Below are 17,904 nucleotides of genomic sequence, written 5' to 3' on the forward strand. Positions count from 1 at the left end.
AAGGGAAGATGTGGGGGGCTCTGCTGTCCCAGCAAGCCCTGGAACGGGAGACCCTAATCTTTTGGAGACTGTGGGCACCTTCTGCCACAGGGCAGTGGGCACAAACACAAAATGGCTGACATAGGAGGCAGAGCCACGCGCGGAAGAAAAGCCCAAATGCAGGGGGAAAGGGGAGTGATGTAAAAAACAGACTGGAGAAGAGGGGAGAGAGAGAGTGAGAGAGCATAAAACTATGGGGGCAGCTGCCACAGAAATGACGTTATTTCAACCTGTCCACCAGTCGGGCCCCCAGAGGCAATTCACGAGCCCTGTTGAGCAACAGCCCAGCCTGCCCCTGCCCACATTCTAACAATACTTAGTTGGTGCCAGGCAATGTGTTAGTGGGCACCATGTTGGGGGTCCTGGGGCATCCCAAGTGGGGTGGTTTCTCTTGGGGTCACCGGCAGAAGAGAAGAAGAGTTTGCATTTATACCCCTCCCTCTGTAAGAAGACTGAAAGGGGCTTACAATCTCCTTTCCCTTCCCCACCCTCACAACAAACACCCTATGACTCAGGTGTCAAACTCGTGGCCCTCCAGGTGTTGTGGGCTACAGTTCCCACGATGCTGGCAGGGGATGATGGGAACTGTAGTCCATAACATCTGGAGGGCCACGAGTTTGACACCTATGCCCTATGAGGTAGGTGGGGCTGAGAGGGCTCCGGAGAACTGTGACTAGCCCAAGGTCACCCAGCTGGCGTGTGTTGGGAGTGCCCAAGTCAATCTGGTTCCCCAGATAAGCCTCCACAGCTCAAGTGGCAGAGCGGGGAATCAAACCCGGTTCTCCAGATTAGAGTGCACCTGCTCTTAACCACTACATCACGCTGGTCTGATTCTTTCTCGTTCCCATGGGAATGGAGAAGAAAACAGAATTCACATCCGAGTATGTGATATCTGACCCAAGGAAAAGACCCAGACCCAACCTGTGCACCTGGGCACCTGTGTACCCCATAGCATGTGGGTAAACAAGGCCACACTCCGCTGTCAGTCAGGTTGTCTCTACAGCTCCCAAAAAGTATCCAGACGCGGCCCACCCTCCGGCTGCCAGGCACGCTCCTCGACGCTGCCGGGGCACACGCCGACGTTGGCATCTCTCCTGCTCCCAATCCCAAAATAGCCTCTCAAGCCCTTGTCTCGTTCAGACACTGACAAGGTATCTGGATGTGGCAGCAGAGAGGCCCAGAACACATCAGTTGGGGGGGGGGGCTGTCACTGCCTTGGGACACGCCCGCCTGCTGTGATTTGAGCAAACTTGAGTGTTGGGAGATGGGGCTGCTTCCGGAAAGCGGTTGCTTGCACAGCATCTCAGCTGCCCCCCCCCCCCAAAAGCCACCCCCATCAGCTCCCTTTGCAGGCGTTCTCCACTGGAGCCTCGTTCCGTGGGACAGATGCAGCCGGGAGGGGGGGGGGAGATGCCAGACGCTGCCAAAATCCATCATGTAAACAGCCAGTTTTGCTGATCCAAGCGCTCCGTTCAGTAAGGAAATGGGGGGGGGGGGTAGATGAAAAGTCAGGTGGGGTATGGAGCTGGCAGAGGAGAAGAACAAGAAAGCAATGACAAGATGGAAGGCTGCTGCTTCCCCCCCCCCCTTCTATTTGGGATTCACTGGCTCCAACTTGTGGGGGAAAGGAGGGCGACCGGCTCCCCACGGCCAGAAAGCAAGGGGCAGGCATTTACCCCCAGGAAAACATACCCCACATGGACTGCCCCAAACTGAGCAGGGTGCAGACTTGTTTTGTTGTCAACAAAAGGTGCCCCAGCTTCTGAGCATATGCAGAGGGCTTTTCCATCCCCTCCACTGGGATAAAGGAGAGGGCAGACGAGGAGGGAGGTCAGGAGCCGGTTCGGGATGGCGTTGGCCTCCGCCTTTTTACACCTGGATGCTTTCTGCACCCTCATCCGCAAGAAGACCTGGAACGTACCAGCCGGGACTTTGTTGCTGCGGGCTTGCGCTTTGGTGGCTGGGTTAGGGATGCCAACCTCCAGGTGGGAGCTGGCGTTCCCCTGGCATCACAAACTATCTCCAGAAATTACAAATCATTTTTCAATTTCCCTGGAGGAAATGGCTCCGCACAAGAGGTTCCTTCCCATTCCAACCTCCGCCCTTCCAAAGTGGGGAACCCACCGTTGGCAACCCAAATTTATGTCCTAATCCAAGATGTAAGGTGCTGGGGGTGAGGAGGTAGTTGCCATTTTCTTGGTATACTTCCTTTGTGCCAGAGAAGGGACAGATTACAATTCCCCCCCCCCCCATTTTTATTCCACCTCCAGCCCAGAAAGAGGCAGGGGGCACAGCTCTCCTGGTCGCCCCCTCCCACTCAAACACCCCCACCAGATATCCAAGAAGCCCCTATTCCAGTGGTGGCGAACCTTTGGCACTCCAGATGTTATGGACTACAATTCCCATGAGCCCATGCCAGCATGGCCAATTGGCCATGGCCAATGCTGGCAGGGGCTGATGGGAATTGTAGTCCATAACATCTGGAGTGCCAAAGGTTCGCCACCACGGCAGCCTATTCCAATTGGCCATGCTGGCAGGGGCTGATGGGAATTGTAGTCCTTGAACATCTGGAGAGCCACAGGGTGCAGACCCCTGCCTATTCAGAACACTGTTTGGCTTGGGGGAGGGGCTGCCGGGGGGGCCCTTGTCCATCTCCGGTCTCGGCCAGGGAAAAGGCCAGCGTTCGTTTCATAGCCAGGAAATAAACAAATCCGAGTCCAAACTAAACTGCACAAGAACTTCTATAATCAACATGATTCAACAATAAAATTCCACCGACAAAGCTAAGAAACTCTCCCATCAAAAAAAAAACAACAAAAAAACCCAAACGAAAACTCTGTTAAAGCTGAAAAAGACCACATTTTTTCTCTTTTTTTGTTTTGTTTTTTGTTTCCCTGCCAAAAACAGGAAAGCTCAGCCCTGTAGCCAGTCTTATACACGAAGTCCCGCCTCTTTTGTGTTTCACAAACTTCACGCACGACAACGCCGCTTCGGAAAATCCGCCAGTTGTGGCCGTGTGGGAATTCAGTCACAGCCGTCTTCTCCCCAAACTGGACGACAAAACCCAACGCCGACCCCGTCGGATTCTTGCCACGGTCCGATTGGGGAAAGGCAGCCATTTTGTCTCCGGTGCTTTCGCCGACCGAATAAACAAGAAAAGGCTCCCAAAATGGCCGCCGGCGGATAAATAAGCAATCCTCTTCTCATGTCAAATCCAATCCGGGGATTGTGCTTGTCAGTTAATTCTCCCCAATGCAAACACTGGCAGAGAAAGGGGCCTCCTTCATCTTATATCCAAACCAACCTCTGCCCATCCAAGGAGCAGAGGAGGAGGCTCGGGGTTTGGGATGCAGTAAAGACAAGATGGATGCCCTTCAGCATCTATGTCATCTGGGGAGTGGTTCAGGTGGCATCTGCTCAATGTTTCAAGCCAAGGTTTGGAGCCTTGGGTAGGAGATCATCTCTTAACCCCCTTTCCAAAGGGACCCAAGAGGATGGAAGGCCATTGCTCTGGCTCCATGCCCCTATCATCTGGAGGGGTACCAAAAGGTAGTGGATTGTACGCTCCCCTTTACCAGAGGCTGACCTGGGCTGGGGTGGGGGGCAGAAATAGAGCTAAACTTTCCACCCCTTGAAATCTGAATCCTACATTTCAAAACGGCAAGTCTAAAAAAACTTCCGTTTTGAGGGGCACTTGGAGGGGGAAGGTAAACCTTGATTTTTTTAAGGCAATAACGGAATCAGTTCAGTAGTACTTTCCCAAATGCAACCTTTCCCACCCTAGAATTCCTAACCCCCGTCTTGTCTGTGTCTTCCCGTGAATGACTTTCCCGTGAATCACTGTGAATGTTTGCACGGACGTTATTGGAGAAACCGCTGTCTGAATGTGCGGGAATGTTTTTGCTCCCGACTTCATTTCAACCTGCCCGTGTGAATGGGTAAATAACCTTTCTGGGTTGAACACGGAGCGTGACCCGCCCACTAACGAACACCTTCCACTAGGAGGCTTGAAGCCGGGCAAGGAGTGACGTGGTGCCCCGCTAATTTCATCCGGGACCGAGGCAGGGGGGCTCAGCCCTTTTGTAGGCAGAAAGGCGGAGGGAGAGTAGGGTTGGACAGGAAGTAGGGAGGTTGCACTCCTTGCTCTGTCAATCCTAGCCAGGCCACAACCAGTGAAAAGAGAAGATCGCCGGGAGAAAAGGATCCGTGTCCCAGTAACCCCCCTGACTTCTGGAGGATGGCTCAGGCACTGACCCCGTAGTCAAGCGTCCGGGGAAGACGCAGGGTGGCTCGTCCCATCCACCCCAGCTGTGCTGAGTTCTCTCCCCCCCACTTCGGGGTTGGAGACACAAGCGGAGGCCACTCGGCTGCCCCTCCCTTTCATACTTTGTAGTAGATGTTGGCTGGGCTCTGCGGCGGCATTTCTTGGACAATGTAGACGGGGTGGCCGTAGTCCCCGCTCACCTTCTCGTAGTGGGGGCAGAAGGCGCTGTCTGAAGTCCTGAGTGGGATGATGATGTCGCTGGGCTCGGAGCCGTTGTTGTTGCCCCCGCCGCCCCCGCCGCCCCGCTTGGGGCTGGTCAGGGTGCTGAGCGACAAAGGCGGGTGGTGCGATTCGCTGTGCTTGGCCCGGCGTCGGCGATAGCACAGGGCTCCCGTCACAGCGGCTGCCACCAGAAGGACGAAGGCCGCTCCCCCCGCAGCTCCAGCGATGATGGGCACGTTGGACTGAGGAAGGGGGCCGTTCTCTCCCCCCACCTTGCCCGTGGTGTTTCCTGTTGGGGTTCCTGTTTGGGGGTGGGGGGAAAGCGTTTAGTGGAGACATCCTGGAAGTCTAGAGGCTAGGGCCTCCGCCTGAGTCTTTTCATTTCTCCAACAGCCTTCCGACCGCTTCCCTAACAACCCCGCAACCCTAGTCGACTTCCCACGGCACAATGAAACCCGAACTTTGGGGTCCCCAACACACTAGCTATGGGCAATGCGGTACCTGCCAACACCTTACCTGGGGCATATCGGGGGGTTTATAGGAAGCGAGTGTAGCCATGTGGGACTTTTGTCCGCCAAGAAGAATAAGACGAGTTTGGATTTATACCCCGCTTACAAACTTCTTTCCTCCCACAACAGACCCCTTGTGAATTATGTGGGGCTGGGAGAGTTCGAAAGGAACTGTGGCTGGCCCAAGGGCACCCAGCAGACTTCATGGGGAGAAGTGGGGAATCAAACCCAGTTCTCCCGATGACAATCAGCTGCTCTTAACCACCACACCACCAAGGCTTCTGACTGGCCACTGGAGACTCAATTGGTTATCCAGATTTTTAAAAAACATTGAGTTGGCAACAGCTGCAACCACAGATCAAAGATCTTTACTATGCGAGAAGCCATTTTGCAGCTGGCTTTGCTTCCTGTGTGGCAGCCATTTTGTGGCTGCCCCCTTCACAGCTTGTCAAGAAAATGTTGACAGAGTAGAAAATGTTGAAAGGGTATAAAATGTTGACAGAGAGAAATTTTTCTCTCTTTCTCACAATACCAGAACCAGGGGGCATCCATTGAAAATGCTGGGGGGAAGAATTAGGACTAATAAAAGGAAACACTTCTTCATGCAACGTGTGATTGGTGTTTGGAATCTGCTGCCACAGGAGGTGGTGATGGCCACTCACCTGGATAGCTTTAAAAGGGGCTTGGACAGATTTATGGAGGAGAAGTCGATCTATGGCTACCAATCTTGATCTGCCTTGATCTCAGATTGCAAATGCCTTAGCAGACCAGGTGCTCAGGAGCAGCAGCAGCCGCAGAAGGCCCTTGCTTTCACCTCCTGCATGTGAGCTCCCAAAGGCACCTGGTGGGCCACGGTGAGTAGCAGAGTGCTGGACTAAATGGACTCTGCTCTGATCCAGCTGGCTCGTTCTTATGTTCTTATGATCTTATGTTCAAGAAAGCTGCCCGTGGGCTCAAAGGGGTCAGGGACCCCTTCCCTTCCCTCACATACTGGTGATAGGGCCCCTCCTGTGAAGACCTTTGGTCCTTTCACAGGCTGAAAATGCTGAGCTGAGGCCCGACACCCCTGGCAGAAGGGGAGCCTCACCAGTGTGACCCCGGCCTGGAAGAAACCGCCCCGCTCTTAGAAAAGCAGGGAGCAGGCTAGACCGAACCTTTGCGTAATCTGTTCTAAAAGTAATACAGAGGAGGTTAATTTCCCTTAAATTATGTTTCCCAAACCGCTCCCTACGAGCCATTAAGGAGAGCAAGATCAGACACGCCAGCTACGCCAGCTTTTGATTCCACGTGGACCGGATTTTTGGGGGTGGGGGGGGAACCCATCTTGGGGGAACAAGGCCAGGCCCGAAGCCAAGAGGTCACAGATTAGCCGAACAATTCCTGCTCGGAACAGAGACGCGGAGGCCAGGGAGCACGGCCATCTCGCCCTAAATGGATTTTGCCTTGTTACAGGTACTTCCCCGATCGCCGCGTTTTCAGAGAGAAATTGCTGCAAACCCCGGCTAGAGCAGACATGTCCAAGCCGTCCCGCTTGGCGGGGAAGGTGCTCGTTAATGTCTGTCGACTCTGGTTAATGGAGCTAATTGCCTCCCCGATACCTCCCCTGGCCCGGCTCTGCAGGGTTCATTTCAACCATCAGCATCAATAAAGCTCACTCTACATCCCGCGCCCAGCTCCTGCCACTGAGGAGAGACAGGGGAGCAGGACGCTCCGCAGTGGCTGGGCCCCGAGGCCGTCTCCCTCGCTTGCCCTGCCTCAGCCCAGGGGGACAGGATGCCTGCCCTCTCCCTCCCCAGACACAGCCGAATATTCGGCCTCCTAGGTGGAGCCGGTAAGCTCAGCTCCAGAACATCTGGGTTCTCTGAGAGCACAGAAGACAGGAGAGCAGGCCGCACACCAGGGGAGGGGCTGGGAAACGGGATACCAGATGCCCCCTGGCTGCGCTTTTGGAAGAAAGGAAGGGTTGGCTTCCCCCGACTCAGGAGAGGACAGAGGGAGCCAGAACTCAACACTTTATCTATATCTATTCCACTGAAGCGTCTCTGCTCGCTGGCCCCGCGTTTCGCCAATTCTGTGAAAAACATTTAAAAGAATAGTTTTGGAGGGTGGCTGTGTTGGTCTGAAACAGAACAGCTAGACAGTCGAGCTCAGCAGCACCGTACAAACCAATATGATTTTGGGGGCATGGATTTCCGAGAGCCGACGCTCCCTTCGTCGGATACTGACCAAGGGAGCGTTGACTCTCGAAAGTTCATATCCAAAAAATCGCGTTGTTCTCCTAAGGTCTCGGATACCGAAAAAAGGGTCGAAAACTCGCACTCCAGATGTCTGGTTGGTCTCTAAGGGGTTCCTGGATTCGAATTGAGCTATTTATAGAACAGACCGGGTAGACGTTCCTTCAGAGCAAACATTCCTGTCATGCTGTTGTGGAAAACAACACTTGGACATTCTACGGGCAAGGTGGAAAATACCGTTGATAAACAGTATTCCTTTCAGCCCCGGTGCTGGGTTAACATGCGGGGTTGCTGGGTTCTTGAGTGCTCTGCACAGTCTAATCAAGGCGGGGGAGGGGGGGTCCCTGTCACTGGGCATACCTGGGTTCATCTCCTTGCTGGGCTCGGCGGCACCTGAAGTCCCTCGCTCCTTCTCAGCGGGCGTGTCTGGAAGTGACTTCTGGGATTTCGAGCCCGTGTTGGGATCTGGGGGCAAGGGCAGAGAGAGAGAGAGAGAGGTGGGCAAAAATGCTGAGCCAGCAGCAGAGGCAGGGAGACCACAAAAGGGGCTGGGGTCCCGAGAGGCAGCCAGCCCCCTCTCCCTCCCGTGCACTTTGGCCGGATCACCTCCTCCCCCCTCCCTGCTCTGGCACTGAGGGCGGGGGTCTGTCCGTCCTGGCAACGTTCAGAAATGCCAGCTAGGCCGGTAAGTTGAACTTCCAGTAAAAAGAAGCTGGCTTTCGAGTCCTAGGGAATCCCACACCGGGCAGAGCACGATGGGTTCCGGGTATCTCAGATGCCAGCTCTTCTAACACTCGTCACAGTTCAAAGGGTTTAGTTTGATTGTTTCTGCATGTATGAGCACGTGGCAAAGGCTGGACAACCTGAGTGGGGAGAAAGGGGCCCTCCAAACGCCCTGACTAGGTAGGGGCTCTTGAACTGTGCTGAAGTCACCAGCAGCTGCCTGCCCGGGAAGGAAACAACAAATCCCAGAAAAAGTCTCTCTTCTTGCACCCAGAGGCAGCCAAGAGGGAGCAACATGACTGGGTTTAACCTCTGCTGCCACTGGCTGACCAGGTGCCACTTGGCAGGGAGCGGGGGTCATCAAAGGTTGCACCCTGAGCAGGAAGAATATCCAGACAGGGAGGAAAAGAGACTAGGGGGAGGGGGTGTCATTCCACACCCGCTCTCTGCCTGCCACTTCCTGCATCCTCAGCAGACGTGAGTTCACCTGAGGTTGGTGCAAGCTTCCCAAATCCAAAAGATTCTGAAGACAGCAGGAGCTGAAGGTCCACCTACCCAGAAGTCCTAACGGTTGAGTACTCACAATCCCAAGACCCCTGTCTTCTCTGAGAGAAACTGAGAACCATCACAGCCAGCATCGCCTGTTCCAGTTCCCCAGGCTCCACTCTCTTCCCAGGGAACCCAGGCTCCACTCTCTTCCCAGGGAACCCAGGCTCCACTCTCTTCCCAGAGAACCCAGGCTCCACTCTCTTCCCAGGGAACCCAGGCTCCACTCTCTTCCCAGGGAACCCAGGCTCCACTCTTCCCTGGGCTTCCAGAGGGCTCAGCTCTTGCAGAGTAGATGCCACTCCCATCCCAGAGACCCCACGATTCAAGCACCTATTCCCCCACCTCCACCAGATCCAACACACAAAGCTCCCTCCTTCCGGGCCCCCATGCCAGCCCACCCTCATTTTCAGCCCCCTGGCAACTTACTCTGGCCAACTTTCAAGATGACTTTCATCCCTTTTGAAAGGCAGGCACCTCCCTTCATGTTCTCCAACCCTTCCTGGGTGCCGTCCGACGTTGCTGCAGGAGAGAAGGACAGATCAGCTATGGCTTGATGGGGGGGCTTGATTGGGGGGGGCTTGAGGAAGGAGATGGAAGGAGCTGGAAGCCCCGGGGTGTAGTGGTTAAGAGCAAGTGAATAATCTGGCGAACCGGGTTTGATTCCCCGCTCTGCCGCTTGAGCTATGGAGGCTCATCTGGTGAACTAGATTAGCCTGTGCACTCCAACACATGCCAGCTGGGTGACCTTGGGCTAGTCCCAGTTCTTTAGAGCTCTCTCAGCCCCACCCACCTCACAGGGTGTTTGTTGTGGGAGTGGGGGAGAGGGAAAGGAGATTGTAAGCCCCTTTGAATCTCCTTGCAGGAGAGAAAGGGGGGGACATAAATCCAAACACCTCTTCTTCATCTTCATCTTGCCCCCCAGGCTAGAGTTGCCAACCTCCAGGTGGGGCCTAAAGCTCTCTGGACCTTACAACTGATCTCCAGACAGCAGAGATTGGTTCAAAATTTCCCAGCCCAATGCAGGCTACCCTGCCGGCCCCACCCGACTGCTGCGAGACGCTCTGCAGGGCTATGAAATATTTAAACAAGATGCCGAATGTTTGCACAGGAGAAGTTCCACTCCTGCAGTCCAACCGTACGCCAGACAGACGCTGCAGAGACGAGCAAAGAGTTTTCATGCCCTTGACCGAGAGTTGCAGAGAGAAAGCAGGGTTCCCGATCGACACAGTGTATTGGTTAAGAGTGGCGGATTCCAATCCGCCGCTCATGGGGAGGAGTGGGGAACCGTACCCGGTTTCCCAGATTAGAGTCCACCTGCTCTTAACCACTACACCACGCTGGCTCCCCAGAGGTCTTCTCAAAGAAACCTTGTTTCCAGGTTTCCTGTGAGCAGCAGGGATGCTTTGGGACTTTGGGGTTGAGGGAAATCCTGAACTTCTTCCTCGGCTTTGCTCTTCCATTGCTGGCTGCCTAATTCTAAGTGCTTATCCAAAGCCAGTGGGTTCCTGCCTCTTCGCGAGACGGCGATCTTTGCACCCCCATCCTACAGCTGCTCCAACCTTCATGTCTTTCTTTCAAAATCGCCATCTGTTATCTGGTTCCTCTGGTTGTAATCAGTGGTGGGATCCAAAAATTTTAGTGACAGGTTCCCCTGGTGGTGGGATTCAAACTGTGGTGTAGCGCCAGTGGGACTGGGCAGGGCACGACGGGGGCATGGCCATGCATTCCAGGGGCGGGGCATTCCTGGGCGGGGCTGTGGCAAACGAATGCACGCAGGCGCAGGCTGCCATGCATGCCGGTGCACCTCCTGCTAGACTGCTTCAAGTTCTGCACGCTACTGCTGAGAGGAGGGGCGTAACTAAGGCAAAAATCACGTGACAAAATCACCAATTAGTAACCCCCTCTCGACACACACAAATAATTAGTAACCTACTCTCGGGAACCTGTGAGAACCTGCTGGATCCCACCTCTGATTGTAATGTTCTGTAAATCACTGGGTTTTAATTATGAGATGGTATTTATACGGTTTTATTGGTATTTTATCTTCTTTAAGCCATCCAGTGCCCTTCGGGGCTGGGCGGATTATCAAATTTCATAATAAATAAATAAATTTCTGGCTTTCGCTTAGGGGCCGAGCCCGTCTCTTTGTTGACCACGCTTGCCGGCCACTTCCACCAGCAAGGCCTTGTCGCTCTTTTCTCCGTTCCTGCCCAGTGTCCTTCACTTCTCTTTCCCGTCTCATTCATTTTGCACAGGCTGTCTTATGCAAACACGAAACCCTGCCTGATTGATCCGCCTTCACTCGAGGAAGAATCCCGTCCAACAGCCACACTGTCCTGAAGGTTGAGAAACAACCCCTACAAGCTCGCAGAATTTTGAGCGAAGACAAACAATGCAGGAATAGAGCACAGAATCGAGCAGTCATATTCGCCCCCAAGGGATAGGGACGGCCTGGAAACCAAATGGGCCCGTGTATTAAAAAGGGCTCCCAAAGGAAAGACCAGGCATGTATGAATTTTATGGGGTAATGTAGTTCTAATAGTGTTATTATAAGGACTACATCATAGCTACTGCCGTTTTATACCAGTGTGGCTTATTGATTACAGGACTGAACTAGCGGGGAGACCTAACGTGCAGGGGCAACCATTGTGAAAATAAAATGGAGAAGAGGAAAACGATGCCCCCGGACTCCCTGGAGGAAATATAAAAATGTACCAAATAAACAAAATAATAATAAATATTCTAAGCTGGCTCTGAACAACTTCACATATTTCCCAGCAGCCACTGGACACAACGTCCCTCTGTCTTTCCTGCAAGCAACGACTCTAGTTCCCTTCAGTAAAAGCTACGCGCTGCTCAGAGCAAGGGCTGGTGGGAAGAAAGAGGCGGGAATGACTCATTTGGCGTGTGAGCCACGAGGGACAGATTGAGGCTCTCTGGGGTGGCCGAACCTGCCACTGGATCATAGAGAAGGCCTCAGTTCCAGCCCAAATGCAGGATCACACCAGTGGTTCTTGTGAGCTTGACAGATCAACACCCTGACTCAGAAAAGGGTGGTTTTGTGACTTCAGACATGATGAACTAATCAAGCCAGGTGCTACAGGGGGAGAGAAATCAAAGACCTCCGGTGACCTGTTTGGATTGAAGGGATCCATTCAAACGGGATCCATTCAAATGCCTTTCCAAAAGAACCACGGACGTCAAACACACACCAAAAAATCCCTCCTGTCTAACCAATGTTTTAATTGCCGATTTTTGTGATTTGCAAGTACTTTTGACTTCCGAGAGCTTCGTTTACTGATGTGTGTTTTGGGCAGGTTGGTTTTAATGGTTCTAAAATGTGATTTTTATCGTGCACCCTTGAAACCGTGAGCCGCCTTGATGGCCCTTGTAAAGGCAGAAAGGCGGACTACAAACGTCGTAAATAGTAATAACTACATGTTGCTGCATTTATTTTAAGTCCCCCGTACGCTGTAAGATTCAAGTTTGTTCCTTTTTATCACTCACCCGTACACCTCCCCCCCCCCCGGAACCTGGACTCTTCCCACTTTTCTCTGGACACCCACCTGGACGGGGCGCATCCATTTTACGGAACGATTCACAGGGAGAGCGAAGTGATTGCCTTCTGAATATGGCATTAGAAAAGCCGCAGATGGGGCCCAGTGGACTTGCACTCCGGCTCTGCAGAAAGCACCAGGCCTCGTGGTAGGAAAGAGAGCGCTGCGTGCCGGCAGGAACTCTCTCACCGGCAGCTGTCAGGGGCGCAGAGAAGCCGGGCCCGTCGGTTTGGTTTAGATGTGCTCGGCTGAGCCCTCACAAAAGCACGCAGCCAGCCCACGGGGGCTGCCTTTAAAGGAGAGGAAGACGGGATGGGCTGGGTACCACCAAAGGGTGGGAACGTGGCTCGGGCCTACAGCGCCCCGTTTTGCTGCTCCCCCCATCTTAATGAGGGCGCGTTGACAGAAAGATTCCCTGTTATCTAGCCAGTGCATCACTAACCGTAAAAAAAAGAAGAGGAGGAGAAGAAGAAGAAGAGGAGGAAGAGGAGGAGGAGGAGGAGTAGTTTGGATTTATACCCCATCTGTCTCTCCTGCAAGGAGACTCAAGGTGGCTTACAGCAGTGGCGTAGGAGGTTAAGAGCAGGTGCACTCTGATCTGGAGGAACCGGGTTTGATTCCCAGCTCTGCCACTTGAGTTGTGGGGGCTTATCTGGGGAATTCAGATTAGCCTGTGCACTCCCACACATGCCAGCTGGGTGACCTTGGGTTAGTCACAGTTCTTCGGAGCTCTCTCAGCCCCACCCACCTCACAGGGTGTTTGTTGTGAGGGGGGAAGGGCAAGGAGAGTGTCAGCCCCTTTGAGTCTCCCTTGCTTTCACCTCCTGCATGTGAGCTCCCAGAGGCACCTGGTGGGCCACTGCGAGTAGCAGAGAGCTGGACTAGATGGACTTTGGTCTGATCCAGCTGGCTTGTTCTTATGTTCTTATGTTGAACATGGGGCCTTCTGACTGCCAAGCAGACTTTCTACCCCTGAGCCCCAGCCCTTCTTCATTGGATGGGATGCCCTTCACCACACCTGAGGTCTTGGCTGGGGTCATGCAGTGGCGAGGGAGAAGTGATTCGTGCATGCTAAGAAGGACGCAGGTTTCGATATCCTTTTCACAGCCTCCTAAGCCAAGGCCAGCCTGCGGATTCCGGCATCCCATAACCACCCACTGGCTTGGAATGACATTTTACAAGCCCCCCATGAAACCCAGAGTCTGAAATCGGTTATCCGGCAGAAGAGACGCGTTCCAGACCCATAGCACCTTAGAGACCAATAGGATCTCAGAGTACGAGACAGTCAAAACTCCCACTGGGAATGTTGACCATCAACAGCTCATGCCCTTGAAATCTTGTGGGTCTCTCAGGGGCTACACAACTCCAATATCTGGCTGTTCCGCTGCAGACCCATAAAGCTATTTTCTGAAACTATCGGTTATCCAGTGGCATCTTCCGGACGTGCGAATGGCACAATGGATTGACATGTTCTCCCATGCACTCCTCACTGAAACAAACGAGAACGGCACACGACTGTTCTCTTGCACGAATCCCATTGCGTTGTCGAAGGCTTTCACGGCCGGAATCACTGGGGTGTTGTGTGGTTTCCGGGCTGTATGGCCGTGCTCTAGTAGTATCTACCAACAGATCCTCTGAAGAGGCCAGCCACAGATGCAGGTGAAACGTCAGGAGAGAATGCTACTGGAACACAGCCATACAGCCCGGAAACCGCACAACACCCCAAAGTAGCGCTAGGGTTAGGGTTGGGAGTGTGGTGGAGTCTCCTTCTTTTAAACAGAGGCTGGATGGCCATCTGTCAGGAGTGCTTTGGTTATGGGTTCCTGCACGGCAGGGGGTTGGACTGGATGGCCCTGGGGGGTATCTTCCAACTCTATGAGTCTAAGATTCTATGATCTCCACGTCAGGCAACAGGTGATGTAAAAGGCCTTTCTGTGCCTGACACCAGTCTGAGCAGACAACACAGCCTCTGATGGCCCAGGGGCCTGATACATTATAAGGCAGCCCCATGTATGTTGGGGGAATCAGTGGTGAGGATCTGTGAGGGTTCTCCAGCGAAAGAGGGGCAGGACTTTTTCTTGCCAGGGCGCCTCTGCCCCCACCCCGCCCTGGAACGCCCCACCACACCCCTGGAACACTCCCCCCGGAACGTCCGCACCACACCCCCACAGGTGCACGCCCGGTGTGTCACGCCCCTCTGTCCCCTTGGAGCTACGCCTCTGGTACTTATCTACCAGTGCTGCTTTGGAGTAGGGGGAGGGCAGTTGCTTGCAGGGCTGGCTTGCCACTTCCTCTTCCATCACTTCCTGTCCTGGATGGCAGCCGCGCCCCACGACCCCTCCCGGGTCCCCTCCTTCCTCCGCCTCGGCTGCCTCGTTCTCTCCCCTCATGCATGGCTGGGCATAAAATCATCTGAATAGGGAAACTGGGTCAACGGTGCCTCGCCACCACTGAACGCCCGGGCTTCACTGGAGCCGATTCTCCCTCCCCGAAGGGTAAGCTTCCTGCCGGGCTGGGCGCCCACCCGAGCCGGGTCGTAATCGCCCCTGCCCACCAGGGGAGAGACGCTGCGACCTTGAATCGCCTCCCCTTGTTAAACGATCTCTCCCCCCACCAAAAAAAAAAAAACACCCTCTCCAGATTTGCCATCTCCCTGTGCCCCACGGAAATGCATCCTGCTGCCCCACTGGAGATGCGATGCTTGGGAAGCAAGGGAAAGGGGGCGGGGGCAGGCAGGGCAGGCAGAGAGCCGGTCTCTTTCAACAGTGTCTCCTTGCCGAAGGCACAGACCGGGCTACAAAGTGCTGAAGATGGAAGAAAGACCGAAAGAGGAGGATATTTTTGCGCGCGTGCATGCGCTCTTGGGCGGCTGCGGGAGAGGAAACGAGAGATGGCTTCCCCCCACAGTCTTCTGCAGCCGAGTAATATCCGTAAACCCCGATGGCCTCAGTAGGGTCTCTCTTCCCCCCTTGGAAAAGTTGCCACTTGGGAAAGGTCACGCTGGGACCTCCCCCAAACAGCTCCAAGGGAGAATGGGAGGGAGGGGGTTGGAGAATTGCACACACACACACACACACACACACACACACACCCCACAGACAAACACAGAGGAGAGGGAACAGGACGGGAACACGGGGAGGAAAGGCCGGCCGGTTGCCACATCATGGTTGCCGTGGTACAGCCAAGTCACTGGCTCACGCAGGTTTGCCAGGAGACGGTTGCCATGGCGATGGCTGAAGGGCCACCCCAGGCATCTAGCTTTGACGGGGATGCTGTGGGGTAGGCAGGGGGAGGCAGGGCGGCAGGTGGGGGCTCTTAAATCCAGTCCCTCTCGCCTTCCTTTAAAGAAAAGCCCTGCCCCTGAACCGCCGCCACCGTGTCCGAAACGTTTTCCGCTCCCTTTGTCCCAGGAGGAAAACAGCATTCGCCAAAATGGGCCGTTCGCCATCTCTGCACACTCCTCGAACGCTTCGGTCTCTCCCTCCTCCTATCTGTGTCGTTTAACACAGGTGTTTTCTGGGAAGAGAGTGGGGGAGTGGGACCACCCTCTCCCCCTCTCTCCTGGCCATCTTTTTGAGGCTCTCTCTCTCTCTCACACACACACATGCACACACCCCCTACACATTATCTTGGCACAGTCCCCTCGGAGCTTTTCCATCCCTCCAAATTTGCCTCCGGCCCCGTCGGATGCCCGGCTTCTCCAAGGGCTGCGGTGGCCAACCTGTGGCGCTCCAGATGTTCATGGACTACAATTCCCATCAGCTCCCACCAGCATGGCCAATTGGTTGGCCACCCCGGCCCTTGGAGATGAACACCAAGATGCCTCTAAGGCAGACCTGGGCATTATACGGCCCGCGGGCCACATCCGGCCCGCCGGATGACCCTGACTGGCCCGTATGACAGACCTTTTTTTATATAAAGAAATACAATAAATATTATGCAGAATTGAGTTCAGCCTTTTGGCCCGGCCCTCCACAATATTTTCTGTTTCTTATGCGGCCCCATGGAAAAAATAATTGCCCACCCCTGCTCTAAGGCATAGGTGTCAAACTCGCGCCCCTCCAGATGTTATGGACTATGGCTCCCATCATCCCCTGCCTGCATCATGCTGGCAGGGGATGATGGGAAATGTAGTCCATAACATCTGGAGGGCCACAAGTTTGACACCTGTGCTGTAAGGAGTCCTTCATTCTGTGGTTTGGGCCAATCACTGAATTTAGGACTGCGACCGACTCTCAGCCAGGTCTGGAATCAGCGTACCCTGGGGTCGGGACCTCGGGGCCACCGCTACTGCCTTCACCCAAAATCCTGTGCTGCCTCCCCCCCTCCTCCTGCCCCCTCCTGCATCATCGGGAAAACGGCATGCCTTTGGTGCACACAGCTGGAAGAAGGGGGAGGGGGAGCTTGCTGCAAGCGAGTGAGCTGGCGGGGAAGGGTATACTGGGGAAGGCAATTAGGGGAAGGTGAAACAGAAGGCAAGCAGGTGGCAGGAGGGGTGTGAGCCGACTCCCCCCTCCCCCAAATTAGCAAACCTGAATCCAGCTCTGCCTCAGCAGTTGGCCAGGACAGGAAAGCAAATAAGGTTCCTGTTTGCCGCCCCCCCTCCCCCATCCCAGTGTGGAACTTACTGATGATGTAATAATCCTGGTTGGTCTTGAACTCGTGACCCCAGAGGTTGGGGCTGTACTCCTGGAACTTGATGGTGAAGCGCATGTCATGCTCAGGCCGGTCGCAGGTCAGCAGCAGGTTGGGGGTGCGCAAAGTGCAGCGGTCTTCGGATACTGCTCCCGCCTGGCCTGGACCAGAGTAGTGAGCTTTGTACACTCATAGTCCTCAGTGGAGAAGGGTCCCAGCGGCACCCGGCCTTGAACTTGGAGCAGTATGAGGTCCAGGGCGGCTCAGCGATCTGGGGAGGTACAAGGTGAGCGTAGCCGGCCCTCCCTATTCCCAACTGGAACCTGCAGGGGCGCAAGCAGCGAGTCAGCCAAAGGGGGAGAGTGGAAAGGGAAGGAAGGAGGAGTGGTTGGATTTACAGCCCCCCCCTTTCCTCTAAGGCAGCTTACAAACTCCTTTCCCTTCCTCTCCCCGCAACAGACCCCTTGTGAGGCAGGTGGGGCTGAGAGAGTCAAGAGAGAACTGTGACTAGCCCAGGGTCACCCAGCAGGCTTCATGTGCAGGAGCAGGGAAACTAACCCAGTTCTCCAGATTAGAATCCACCACTCTTAACCACTACAACTCGCTGGCTGGGAGACTCGGGAAGGGAGACGTGCTCCCGTCGGGCTTCTGGCACATGGGGTAAAGTGGTTAGAGCGGCAGACAAGGAAGACCCCAGCAAAGACCCCCCTGGAGACTCAGATTCAAATCCCTACTCCCACCGTGGAAGTTTGTTGGGTGACCTTGGGCCTCTCACGAACTCTCAAGCCTGGCTGTTGTGGGAGAATAATTTCTATGCTGCTTTGAGACCCAATGGAGACAAAAGTGGTATACAAATAAATACACAAAATATAAATGCTTTAGTGGGATGGGGGACGGTGTTGCTGAACCCCCTAAAGGGGCAGGGAGCCCAGGGCATTCTGGGAAGAGTCTTTGTTCTCGATGAAGCAATACCAGGAATCTACAGTGTTGGGGGTTTTTTTTCCCCCAGAATCAAAAGAAGAAGAAGAAGAAGAAGAAGAAGAAGAAGAAGGAGAAGAAGGAGAAGAAGAAGGAGAAGAAGAAGAAGAAGAAGAAGAAGAAGGAGAAGGAGGAGGTACAGGCATGGCAAGAAGCTAAGCAAAGCAAATACAAGAAGAAGGAGAAGAAGGAGG

General features: G+C 54.3%; 1 protein-coding gene across 2 annotated transcripts; it reads right to left on the reverse strand.

The window, feature by feature from the left end:
* Positions 1-2,763: 2,763 nt before the first annotated feature.
* Positions 2,764-16,955, reverse strand: EFNB3 (ephrin B3). Of its 2 annotated transcripts, XM_048517755.1 has the most exons (4): positions 16,726-16,955; positions 8,967-9,059; positions 7,629-7,733; positions 2,764-4,826 (listed from the first exon to the last, which is right to left on the reverse strand). In XM_048517755.1, exons 1-4 carry the CDS (start codon positions 16,808-16,810, stop codon positions 4,420-4,422), a joined length of 690 nt encoding a protein of 229 aa, XP_048373712.1. In that variant the 5' UTR covers positions 16,811-16,955; the 3' UTR covers positions 2,764-4,419. The 2 variants fall into 2 exon arrangements, with proteins under 2 accessions (XP_048373712.1, XP_048373713.1); XM_048517756.1 differs by lacking the exon at positions 7,629-7,733.
* Between the last annotated feature and the right edge of the window lie 949 nt (positions 16,956-17,904).

Source organism: Sphaerodactylus townsendi, linkage group LG15 (genome assembly GCF_021028975.2).
Source record: "Sphaerodactylus townsendi isolate TG3544 linkage group LG15, MPM_Stown_v2.3, whole genome shotgun sequence".
In the NCBI taxonomy this organism is placed as follows: domain Eukaryota; kingdom Metazoa; phylum Chordata; class Lepidosauria; order Squamata; family Sphaerodactylidae; genus Sphaerodactylus; species Sphaerodactylus townsendi.